Source organism: Syngnathus scovelli, chromosome 7 (assembly GCF_024217435.2).
Source record: "Syngnathus scovelli strain Florida chromosome 7, RoL_Ssco_1.2, whole genome shotgun sequence".
NCBI classification, from domain to species: Eukaryota; Metazoa; Chordata; class Actinopteri; order Syngnathiformes; family Syngnathidae; genus Syngnathus; species Syngnathus scovelli.
Genome location: NC_090853.1, coordinates 3,976,075 through 3,988,775, shown reverse-complemented (window position 1 = coordinate 3,988,775; position 12,701 = coordinate 3,976,075). Strand labels below are relative to the sequence as shown.

The 12,701-nt window shown below is 43.0% G+C and overlaps 1 protein-coding gene across 6 annotated transcripts in view; it reads left to right on the top strand.

Moving 5' to 3' along the window:
• Positions 1 to 11,384, top strand: part of nectin1b (nectin cell adhesion molecule 1b) — a 123,313-nt gene extending 111,929 nt beyond the window's left edge. For 3 of the 6 annotated variants that reach the window (XM_049726131.2, XM_049726127.2, XM_049726126.2), the window contains 3 exons: positions 292 to 383; positions 1,657 to 1,758; positions 10,809 to 11,384. In XM_049726131.2, coding sequence (XP_049582088.1) covers positions 292 to 383; positions 1,657 to 1,758; positions 10,809 to 11,045 — 431 coding nt within the window. In that variant the 3' untranslated portion in view covers positions 11,046 to 11,384. Of the gene's footprint in view, positions 1 to 289; positions 384 to 1,656; positions 1,759 to 6,074; positions 6,262 to 10,808 lie in introns of all 6 variants that reach the window. The other 3 variants (XM_049726130.2, XM_049726129.2, XM_049726128.2) reach the window with 3 other exon arrangements.
• Positions 11,385 to 12,701: the final 1,317 nt, after the last annotated feature.

The following is a 12,701-nucleotide window of genomic DNA, read 5'->3' as shown; positions in this document are numbered from 1 at the left end:
TCTAACCCCCCCTCCATCCCACCCCCCTCACCTCAGTGTCCAATTACAGCCTACTCTCGTTAGCACAGTGTCTGTCTGCAGCCTTTGAAAGGGCAGGCCGCACGGCCGCCGCCGTCACGCAACCGCCAAGTCCCGATCTATCAAAAGCCAAGAGTGCAAAAAAAGGCAAGTGCAGGCAGGCCTTCTCGTTAGAGAGCGTTGTGGAAGGTGACGGAGATGTGACGGGGCGGCCGGCGCTGACGTTGCCCGAGTGTCACGTTGTTTTTGCGCTCTGTCTCCCTCTCAACAGGACCGACCTCCCGCCGGCCCACAAGCCCGCCCCGCCGCCGCCCAAGAAGAAGAACAACGACATGAAGGGACACTTAACATCCGATGACATCCAGGTAGGACGGCAAAAACAAATGTCTGCGATTGCTAGCATTAGCCATTAGCTCATTTAAGCGCTAGCGATGTGCACAGTAGCAGGACCGCATAAACCGTAGCAAATTTGGAAAGGCCTCGTGTAGAAGAAGACGAATGTTGAGACCATTCAATTCATCTTATGGATGACGCCGCCTATAAATGTGGACACAGCTCGCTGACCTCTGCTTGCGAGAACATATTGCAAAACCCACACCAAGTGGTCAAGGACAGATACAGCCGCTGGTGCATTTTCAAATACTTTATTGAATAGTATAATAAGCACATTCATACACTGGCTTCAGCATCTCACAAGTGACGCAAACGGTTAGCCGTCCCTGTCGCTAACCTGAGCCTTCCATCCATTCATTCAAATGGACACTTAGTTCTTTGTTGGCAGCTTGGTGGACCAAGCACATGATAGTCGAGATGTTTCTATTCTCCATGTGCTTGCATACTTTTGGACCCAGCAGCCAAAAACGCCCATATTCGGTTCACCGAGGATTCTAAATTGTCCAGAAGTGTGCATCTCGCCTAAAGTCACTTGAAAAAGGCTTCAGCGCACCCTAATGAGAGCACGCGCAAAAGGCAACGGATGGACGCATGCTAATAAGCCGGGGCTCATTCTGCGTGTTGAATTTCTCGCTCTGCGAGCCCGACGCTTCTTTTAGCATCGGCGTCTCGCTATTTCCACAGTTTGCATCATGTGGCACGCGTGAGCCGTTAACTGGATGCAAAATGCCAAGTTCAGCCAAGCGGTGAAAGTTGAAACCGCTGTCAAGCAAGCAATCTCTTGTTGAAGTTTAGACTAAAAGAAAAACACATATGAGTGAAAGAATTCACTTTGAAAGGACATAATTTTTTTCGAATTAACACAATGATTTTTTTGTGGTTTATTACACAATGAATGAGATTATTCAATATCTTCATAAAAAAATTGTGTGCATGTATATGATCCAATGTGATTAAAAAATTATAAATTATAAAGAAATGTGCATGTACATGATACAATGTGATTAAAAAATATTAGATTAATATTAATTCTATTAATTAATATTAACAATGATTTTTTTTAAAAAATTCTAATTAACACAACGATTTTTTTGTGGTTTATTACACAATAAATGAAATTATTCAGTATCTTCATAAAAAAATTGTGTTCATTCAAATATGTAAATGATGCAATGTGATTAAAAAAAAATATAATTCATTGTTGTGACATCATCATATGATGACGTGCTTCGTATTCTTCCACAGGTGGTCCATCTGGACAAAGACGAGGAGATGCAGAAGCTTCCTCTCCAGCCGCCTTATTACGACATGGCGCCCTCCGAGTCGACCCCGTTCACCGATAAGCCGGTGAGTACTCGTACGCGGCGAGGGCGCGTCCTCGCCCGCCGCCTTCAGCCGCTTGTAATTGCCAGTGAGAAACCGAGCGGGCTGGAGAATTGATTTTGATCGGAGGCGTGTCGGCGTGCGATGACCTCCGCCCCCGGCGGTGAAAGGCAAAGGGTGAGCTGGACGAAGCGTTTTGACTCACGCTTTACATCGGTATGAAAATGTTGGATTTTCATAAATCAAGGATTTATGTAATTCAAAGTTCTGTTTACAATGCAGAGTAGGTTTTAGATTTGATGCAAGCGGCATTACAAAAGGTCTTAAACAGCCTTAATATAATTTTTCAAGGAGCCCCTTTGAGAACCCCCGCAGCGCCTCCTATGCTAACCTAGCCGCCGCGCACCTGACCCCGGTTCACTTTGCACGCCGCCTCACCTCCACTCTGCCTTTCCACTAATCCACCGTAATGACTTGCCGTTTGTGAGGCTGGCACGTGAAGATAAGTGTAGCATCATGGCGCCGAGTGTTGACCATGAAACGGCTGCCTTGTTGCATCAGGCGCTCCCCACCCCTGGGAACGCTCCAGTCCCCCCTCGCAGCTTTAGTTTGCTTTGGCTGGAGTCCCCGGTTTCAGTTACACAAAGTCTTTTGGGGCATTTAAACAATAAGCCTGAATTGTGTGCGTGTGTGGAGTGCGTCTCGCTGGGTTTTATGCAAATATTTGCAGGAACTATCCAACTATAGCCGAGTTCAAAGGCGCACAACGCTGATCCGCTGCCGAGGGCATTCAGCACGCAAGGGCCGGGGTGCTAACCTACTAGCGCTTACCTTTGTTCACTGGTTCTTTTATTTTAGCTTGTTAATTTTGTTTAACGCGCAGGTTGGCTAGCTAGCTAGCTGGCTAAAGATGGTCAACACTCTCCTGTAGCTATCATTTACTCTCTATCCCTGTCTAACTTAGCTTTATCTTTTGCTAGCTCCATCTATGTCGCATTTTCCGTCTGCCTAGCTGCCAAGTCATGGGGGCGCTGAATATTTAAATTAGCTAAGAGCAGACAAGAAGAAGCTTGGTGTGATCATGATTGACTGTGTTCCAGCGACAAACGTAAAAAAATATGCAACGATGAAATGATGCTAACAGAGCTCACTCGCACGCACACATTAAATACATATTCATCACAAGTTGATGGAAGTTACCTGCCTCCGCACCTGTTGCTCCAGAACAACTTATTTTAATATAATGTATATTATTTGTGACATATTAGCACCTCACAAACAAAGTAAAACAAAACACCGCCGCCAAGTTAAGTCGAGAGTGAACGTTTCCTCAATCGCAGCCTTGACGGCAGATGGTGTTGATGTTGACGCCAGAGACGATACAAGGAAAGAAAGAAATAAGTTAACCTCAACGACGCAACCCCAGAGTGACACTCAGTTCGGGCAGACCTCCTCCAAGGCCAAATAGGCTCCATCTTGACGCCCACCTGCGGCAGATGTCTGAATTCATTTCTGCATTTGCCCTAGGAGATTTTTTTTCTCAACACATATAAACAAAATGAGCCATTTAAAAAGTTGCCGGGTCACTAAAATGAACTATGACCCATTTATTTATTCAACATTTTTTTATAGGAAGTGAACTACGGAGCTGGGAGCATACCACCTCATGCTCGAGCCATATGTCTCTTCGATAAACAGCGCAGTCCACTTGTGTGCGGAATTAAACAAGAACTATCTTTTCAGAAATTACCTTGAGCAAGAGCCCCTGGTTACTACCAAGCAGCAGCAATAGTTAATATCTTGCTTTTCACAGTGATATGTTTACCATATTTATCATTTCATATAAGCCTGTGGCAAAAAAAAAAAAAAAAGTGAAGCGTGGAGAGTCTTCGATTGCTGTTAAGGATTGCTAACAGTCTCTCAAACATCTACATTCTCTGCTTTATTTCTTACCCATTTATGTTATTATTATGAAGTTGCAGTAGAAAATTTAATCATGTTTTGGGTTCAGTATAAAAATAATGTACTTAAGTAAAATGTTGGTATGTTTGTGGGTCGCCGACTAATTTGTTATCCAATTGGTGTCGAGTGGGCTAAACAGTCTTTCAAGCTTCTGGGCATTTTTTTTTTTCTTTTTTCTTTTTGCAGTCAAGGCTTGGTTGAAACGTTTTCCCAATAGCGAGCATCTTTCACATTTTTTCGCTTTGCTACTTTGAATAGACAACAGGGGAAAGTGCCAAGTCAAAGCTCTCGGTGCTCTCAGGCATCATCTAAAATGGAAAAGCGAGCTCCGCTGTTGATGCATTTCTCAGCTGTCAGCATAGTTTATTTTTTTAACTGCTGCTTCGGCATTTATGATTTTTTTTTTTTTTTTTTTTAAAGGCTCGACTGAACTTGGAGGGTTTCATTCAGTGACTAAATACTCCCTTTTTCCCTCGGATGGCTTCACTTATGGTACACGAGTTATTGACTGTATTAAATTAAGGCCTCGGAGGAGGTAAAAAAAAATAACCTGACCATTCTCGCCTCTTGTAAGATTCCATTTTGGAAAATTGTGATTTTGCCTAACCCGACTTGGGAGCAACACGGCGAGCTCCAGCTGTTGCTAATGACGATTCACCGGGGGCAAAACACTATCCGCCAATTCCCAAAGCGAAGCGGCTGTAATTTTCCCCCTGATTGCACCCTGCTCGTGACAAATATTCGAGATATTTAAATAGGCAGCCGGCGAGGAACGACAACGCGGAGGAGGAGAGAGTTGAATTATTAACATCCCTTTATGTAAAAGCCTCCATCTTATTCTGTAATCTCGCCATGGATGCGGATGGAGAGCAAGCGAGGTGGCATCACCAAAGACTGGATGCAAAATTCATATCTGGCTTTAATTTTATTGATCGCTTACATAATTTATTGCATTCCTCCAACGCACTGAGGAGGCGGAGGTTGTTGTTTTTTTTTTTTAATCAATTGTCAGAGGTTTTCTTTTTCTTTTTTTTCTTTTTGCACTCTGATTGCAGTTTGACAGCAAATGGAACCTGCATTTGCATTTTATTAAAACTTGTTCCGCTTTTATTGAACTTTTTTAATATGTTGACATTTCCGGCTGCACTTTGTGCAGTAACAATTATCACGGATGGATGGATGGATGGATGGATGGATGGATGGATGGATGGATGGATGGATGGATGGATGGATGGATGGATGGATGGATGGATGGATGGATGGATGGATGGATGGATGGATGGATGGATGGATGGATGGATGGGTGGGTGGGTGGGTGGGTGGGTGGTTGGGTGGGTGGGTGGGTGGATGGATGGATGGATGGATGGATGGATGGATGGATGGATGGATGGATGGATGGATGGATGGATGGATGGATGGATGGATTTTGTCACTTTTGCAACCCTTATTACCTCACGAGTAGCCGATTTAGGAAAAAAAAATACACGATCCATGTTACATTTCTTTTCTACTTCAATTTTTAAGGATCATTGACAGGCCAGGCCGCCTTCAAGTGTCCACTCGAGCGATGGACGCTAATACTGCGGATGGTGGAGGGGGAAAAAAAAGTCTTTTTAGAGTCAATGCTGAAGGCTTTTATTGTCCATTGATTAGCTCGCCAAAGTCATTTACGCAGTCATCCACTCGGGCCAATTGCTCACCGGGTCAATTGGTGGCTCAATCACACGAACGTTAACATTCTCGTCTCAGCATCTCCGAGGACAATGAAATCAACACTTTATCGCTGCCTAAATGGGAAGCCATTTGAGGCTGTTTTCCGAAAGAAAACAGGAAGGCCATCTTGTTATCTGCATGCAAAGAATCTGAGGTTATCTCGGGTATTTTTAAAAACAGCATTTTTTTTTTTTTGTCCACTGTTTAGGTTTATGACGATGGAAAAAAGACAGTAATTGAAGCTTGCTAAAATTGTTAATATCCATCTAATATCTACTTGTTTATTTTTGTTTTGCATTACATCAATTTAGCAATCCGGGCCTACATTAGTGCTTCATAAAAAGCTCGTGCCTCAATCAAGATACATTAGTTGAGCAGCCGTCCTTGATCCCAATTGCTACTCTCCTATTAGCCTATTTGTCGTTGACATTTAAAGCAAGTAGAAAAATACAAATAGGCAAGTTTTGCAGAAAAGAGCTAAGGAGCGACATAATGGAGGTCAAGTTTTTAAAAATACCAGTCTACAAACAACCTCAGCATTTTTCCATCTCATCTGTCATTTGTGTTGATTTCAGCATCGGTGGTCGTGCGCCGGCCGCCGTTCTCGGTGGCACCCCCCCCTCGCGTCCACTCCTCACTCGCCTCTCGCCCTCTCTTGTCTCCAGAACTCAGGCCACAAAGACTGCGAGGTCCAGTACGCGGAGCTGGATACTGCAGCCTTGGCCTCCTCCCCCAGCCCGCGAAGCTCGGCTCACTCTGGCCCCGGGGACCTTGTCGAGTACGCAACCATCCAGCCTAGCTCACACTAGCGCATGCCATTATAGGCCTTTCCCCTCAGACTTTGGCCTCCAGGTACACAGACCGATGCACTCCTCCTCTTTCTCATCCACCGACTACCCTTTTGAATAATACACGCCCCCCCCACCCCACCTACTTTGCCTCCAACCCCGCTATCCAGCTGCTCCTGTGGTCTTGGCCGACGATTCTTTCGTGGCCTCTGCAGAGAAATGCCGTCGGGCTGTTATTTCAGCGCTCGTGGCTCAGACGGATACTTTAGCGGCGAACAAAACGAGCCCGTTAAAGTAGGCGAGAGCTCGTAAGATGTTAGTTTAGCTCGCAGGAGAAAGCAAAAGGTCACGCCGAAAGTATCCTGTACTTGCATAAAATCTCAAATCATAAAAAGTTTATTTTTTTAGCTTTTTTATTCTTTGTTAATCACTGGTCCGAAATGGTTTCTGAGCAAAAAGCGGAGAAAACAAGCTTTTTTTTTTTGTGAAAGAAAACACGTCAAGCAGAGCACGTCTTTGACACTTTTTTTTTTTGTGACCAGATAACAATAGAAATTGCCTTTTAGTCTTCAGACATCGTATTCAACATGTCTTATTTCAAAAGACTTTGCCGCTAAGCGCACTTTAGCGTGCATTCTGCAGCCAGTCATCGAGAAGCAGAAATCCATCCCAGCAGTCAAGTGTCTATGCGGCTCTCGACAACATCGCGCCGGTGAGGAACATAGCAGTCGATCAATTGAAGTCACTTTGGATTATGGCTACGCAGCCGAGCGGTCTTTGTTGCCAGAGCGGTCTCCATGGCAACCCCTTGCCATTTAGGTGCCGATGGGTCGAGCCAGAGTCAAGGGGCTTATTGAAACAGTGCGCCGGCGGCGGCTGTTCTCTTTACTCTTACGTCCGGCCGCATCTCATGGAAGTGGCATGTTTACTCGGGTATTCATGCGAGATGGATATTGATTTCATGATGTTTATTTTATTACAGCTGTACTGTCATGCTGCTCCCACTTGGAAGCTATGCAACTAAACGCGACAACACCAAACCGATGGGTAAATCGATACATATCGGACTAAATTAAGTGTTGGAATGATTTACTCAAATCGTATTAGTTTGTGCAAGTGGAAGAACATCGTGTCAGGACAATCAGTCCATTTTGGTGGACGGAGGCGGGGATCCATTTGTTCCAATATTCAGATTAAGGTCAGATTAAGGTCAAAATTCCAATTGCTGAAACATTCAGAATACGTTTTAAAGCCGATAAATCGTCAAAGCGTTGGACGGGCTAATAGAAAATAAATCGATATCGGCTGTTCCGTCAGTAGCTCAGGTAGTCGCGCCTGCAATATCAAAATCCTCCGAGAATGGTCCGTCGAAATACCCCCCCCCCCCCCCCCCCCCCACACCACTCAATAAATCCGCCGTCCAGCGCTTGATTGAACCTCTCGTTCATCCCGCCCGACATCACACCGATTCTAGTAAATGTTTTTAAGTTCAGCCATTTTGGGAGTCTACAATAATCTATAAAATGAATCAGTCGCCTTTTAATCGCAGCCTGTGTGTTTTTTTTTTTTTTTTTTCCCGAGTGTCGCTTTGACAGAGTTATTACATTATCAGATATTTGGGGGCCCCTCGACTTTAAACTACTACAAAATGACTTCAAGGTGAACCAGATTTCATTTAGATTAGCGCCCCGGTTCAAATGTATGCGCTTGATAAAGTTCTCCTCGTTCCCCCCCCCCCCCCCCCCGGTCCTCCTGTTTGCTCAAAGTTCCAAAGAACTTTAATTGGAGTAGGGGAAGAGAGGAAGCAACTGATAGTTGAGCTCGAAAGAGAGGATGGACTCGGAAAATATTACGATAGTTTGGTCAAGTGTTGAAGATACGGCATTTGACCTTTATTCGCACAAAAAAATGCCAGGAATTTAAAAACTGAAAAATAAATTGCGGCTCCAGGCTCTGGTTGCGCAATCCCAGGTCCATACAATGTTTGATCCAGATGTCTGTAAACTTGACTATGACCCAAAAAAAAAAGATTGAACGTGCAAGGCATCAAAAATGACAGCCTAATGTTGCCGTTCAACGTGTCGCAACGTTAAAGGGTAGTCGAGGCCGGGTCGAGTTTCGGTTCACTTTTCTCTGGAAAATCGATGGCAATCAAACTCTGGCCTCCATGTTTGCCAATGTAAGTTCTTGCTTCTCAGTCCATCATTTTACTGTCAGAGAAGTAATAACCTTTGACAGCCGAGTCAGTCGTGTTGAGTTGTGTTGCTCCAGCCGCCCGCGGGAGGTGAATACACTGTAAAACGTGACATTTCGCCAGAAAGATTTTAGCCACCGTTTGACCTGATCAATTCCTCTGGAGCCAATTTGGAAATATGTTTTTATCCCAGCTTTTTGTGATTTTTGGATTCTGCAAACATTTCGGGTTGACTAGCATGTGAAATCAATACAGCTGTCGGTTTGGTACGGTGATGTAATCCATCAGGCGTTTTTGGAAGAATGCTGGTTGATGATTGGTCCAAGTGGTTAGTGAGTGTTTGCTGATGAGTTGGAAAAAGTAGCAGAAGAATTGAAAAGTTTGAGTGACGGGTCCTGAAAATTTAAATTAGTTGTGTATTTGTGCTTTGACGCTTTCACCCGATTGATCTGCCTAACATCAACGCTCCCTCTGTTTTGCCTTTCGAAATTAATTATTTACTAAGCTTTTGTGCATTTTTTTTTTTTTTTTAAAATTCTCAAATGCAAACAGTTGTTGTGAGATTCATTTGAAGTCTGTTTGTGGTTTTGTCGCTGAAACCTTTTCAGAGCGGGGATCGTCGTTTTCGTAGATGTAGAGATGTGTGACGAATATTCGTAAGTTTTCTTTTTCCACTCTTATCGTTGCTTTTTTTTGATGCATGGTTGTTGTTGTTTTTTTGTATAATTTTACCACTTTTTTTTTCCTCTCAGTGCCCTGCTCCCTCTCTAGTGTAGTTTGAAATATTCTAGAAATTTATTTTATTTTGTATTTATTCATGAGACAATGTTTTTTTGTTTTTTTATTCTAGAAAATTTACTTTGCCAAAATATTTAACAAAACAAACATGTCGCATTCATGAGACAATGTTTTTTTATTTTTTTTTTGATCAGCCTGACAAAATTCCAAGTTTTCATTACACGTGGTGCCAATTGGCATCAAAAATATTACATGCATGCAATTTTAAATTCAATTAATTCCAAAGGCCAAACAACAACAAAACACGTTCCCGTTAGAATTAAACGAATGTCGCTCGTCTCCTCTGAGTAATGAGCTGCCGCGGCTCCGAATCTCCCAAATCGGACTCACACAAATTCCATTCTAATGGAAAACGAGTGTTTCCATGCTGTGTGTGTTTGATTTGCCAGTCACACAAATGTAAAAACAGCAGGGGACCATCGTCGCATTTCTGAAATCATTCCAAAAAATTTTACAAGTACCGCCAGCGACCGCAAACTTGCATTGTGCTTGTCCGTTTAGTCAACATTGTTCATTTTACTTGTTCATTTTTATGTCCTTCATTACCCATTAATGGCTCCCTTGGTAGGCCCGCCCACTCCCTCCATGTCCGACCAATCAGCTCCTTCCCTTCCAGACTCTCTCCCACCTGTCTCATTTCTTCAGTCTTGTTTCTTTTCTTGTTGTGTCAAATATTTTGCTTACCATTTGTAATTAATTAAAATAGACGGGGGTGGGGGGTGTATATGCTCATATGAGGGGACACTTATTAGATTTATAGCATTGTTTTTGTACACTTGAAATTTCCCATCATGAATTCGGTTTTTCCCCTTCTCACTGCAGACCAGGGAATGCCAAAAACATGATTGTAAACAAATGGGCCACCAAAATAATTGCCACATTGTGGCTTTTATTTGCGTAAGTGAGCACTGCAACATGACGAATTGCAGAATCTTTTTCCGATTATTTTTTTTTTCCGCCATTGCTGGAGCGCATTTGTGTAACTTGCTGTGTTTTTATTTCAGCCGCGCAACGCAGGCAGGACAAAGTCTCATTTACAGTCGAACTGTCCCATTACTTTTGAGTAGACTTGTTTTCCCATCCGATATGACCTCGGGTTTGCTGCTTCATAATAACTGATCCCCGTGCTGAGGAAGAATCAAGTCTTGCTCCGGTGTGGAATTGCAACCGCATTCCTCTGGTGCCAAACAAAAATGGAGGACTAATAAATCTTCCGGGCAGGTGAACGGAGATGCGCCCAGAGACGGAAAAAAAATGTTATTTTAACAGTCAAGAGTGTGTGTATGTGTGTGTGAGACACTGACAAATACACTGCTCACAAAAATGTTCGCCATATTCTGCTTTGGGGTGAAATTTCAGGATGACCCAGTGTCCAGTTTAGGTCCATCATGAAATTTCAGAACGGCCCAAACTTTTAGCGAGTACAAATCGAGTTTGGGAGTTTATTTCTATCTGCTTTTGAGTTTTGTTTCTTTACTTTAGTCTTGATGAGTTATCGAAACGGCTTTGTTGGCTTTTAGTAGGTGCATCACGTCCAGGATGGCTTTCCATCTCGTTTGCCGAGTTGTCGTGGTAACATGCCCTGCCCCCTCCTGCCCCTCTTCCCCTCCCCTCGACAGGACTCCGGGAACCATCCGGCAGAGCCGTTGAACCCGACCGAATACATGAGCCACCAGCGTGACCTGGACCTGCAGCCCGAGTGTCAGCCGGCCGCGCCCCCGAACCACCCGCCCATCAACTTCCTGCCGCAGCACGCCTACGCCCAGCCGCCCTCCAACGAGCCCATGTACTCCAACACCGGTTTCTCGGCCACCGCCGCCCCACGACCACAATTCCCTAAGGAGCAATCAGTGTGACCCCCCCCAAACAGCAAAACCACCTCTTACCCCCCCCCCCCCTCCCCACCGGTTTCCAGCTTTGCGTCGTTTTCTACTGTGTTAAAAAAAAGGAAAAAAAAAAAGTATTTTTTCTTGGCACTTTGCTAGCTTGTTGTCATTTTTTCCCTAACTGCCGTTACTTACTCCCCCCTTCGTCTGCCAATCAAATTTCTTGCTTGCTCTCCCCTCTAAACACTGCAAAAATGTGTCTCGAAAAAACAAGACAAACAGACATTAAATAAGGAATATATTAGTATGATAATGAAAGTTATTTGCCAGTGCATTAGGAACATTTTGATTCTGTAAAAAAAAAAACAATAGAAAAATGCAGTCTCTAAAAAAAAAAAAAAAAATGCCATCAATATTTTAGTAGCTCTGCACTAATAAAGAAAATATTTTAGTTTGAGCTCAACTTTTTGCAGTGTATAGTGAGCGTAAGTTTTCCTTGGTGAAAAGTTCCGCGAAAATCGCCGCAGGACCGTTACGTGATGGTGAACCTTCTCGTCGTTTTTGACCTTTTGGCTTGTTAAGGGTGAACGTTAGCACGTATAGTTATGAGGAAACACACATAATTAAATTAAAAAATAAAACAAGGGCTTGCGATACGAGAGTATGCTTTCGTATTTCTCTAGTTCCATCCGCGCAAGGCATTCTTTGTTTTTTGTAAATACATATTTTCTAGTTGTAGTTGCCAAAGACACATACAGTAACTCCATTTTTTTTTTTCAACGCGAGATATACAATCACTGATTGGCTACATGTGCTATTTTCACAGCTCATGAGGGTTGTTTTATTTGTTTCGATGACAAAGAGGCTTCACGAGTCAACAATCGATGCATTCTTGTTTTAAGCTAGCAGATAAGAAAAACATCCAGGTATTTCGTGCGTTCTTGTTTTAGTCGTATTTTTAATTAGGATAGGACGACGACATTTCACAAGGACGGACAACACTGCCGGTTGAGGAACAGCTAATGACTTTGAAATTGTTTTGCTAGTTAGGAACATAATTAGCATTATCTTTAGAAGTATAATTGGGGCTAAAACATCATCTCGGTGTCTTTGAAAGTCAACAACAATTTGAAAGGCAAATTAGCGACATGTACCAGATGTCAGTCAAGTTTGTGACTATTTTTACTTTTATTTCCTGACGAAACCTGCGACTGTACAGAAGCACTTAGCGTCACTTGTTGTGACGCTACATTGGAAACCATACATAAGCTAATAAATACATCACAAACAAAACACAGACATGAACTCTCGACATGGCAAATTTTTTGGCTTTTATTTACTGTTTTTTGCTCGCTCCTTTTTTTTGCCATATCGGATGTATACGAAAAAAATATATATTTGTGTTTGTGCTGATGTGATAAAAAAAAAAAAAGGTGTTGAAAGTGATTTTTCTTTAAGTGGGTGTTCCTAAAAGAGCGAGTATGAATTCCTGCTGAGGAGCTTGTTAGCGTACCACTGAAACACATTGTTGTCTTCTATTTGTGACACAATTATTCTAGCATTGATGATGATTATGTATGTATATGTAAGTATAAGGGTTATTAAGTCTGCTTCAAGTGGCATTTATTTTTTTGTCATTGTGTCAAAACTTTAGTTTTCTTGTCACGTTTAGTGCTCAAAACCTTT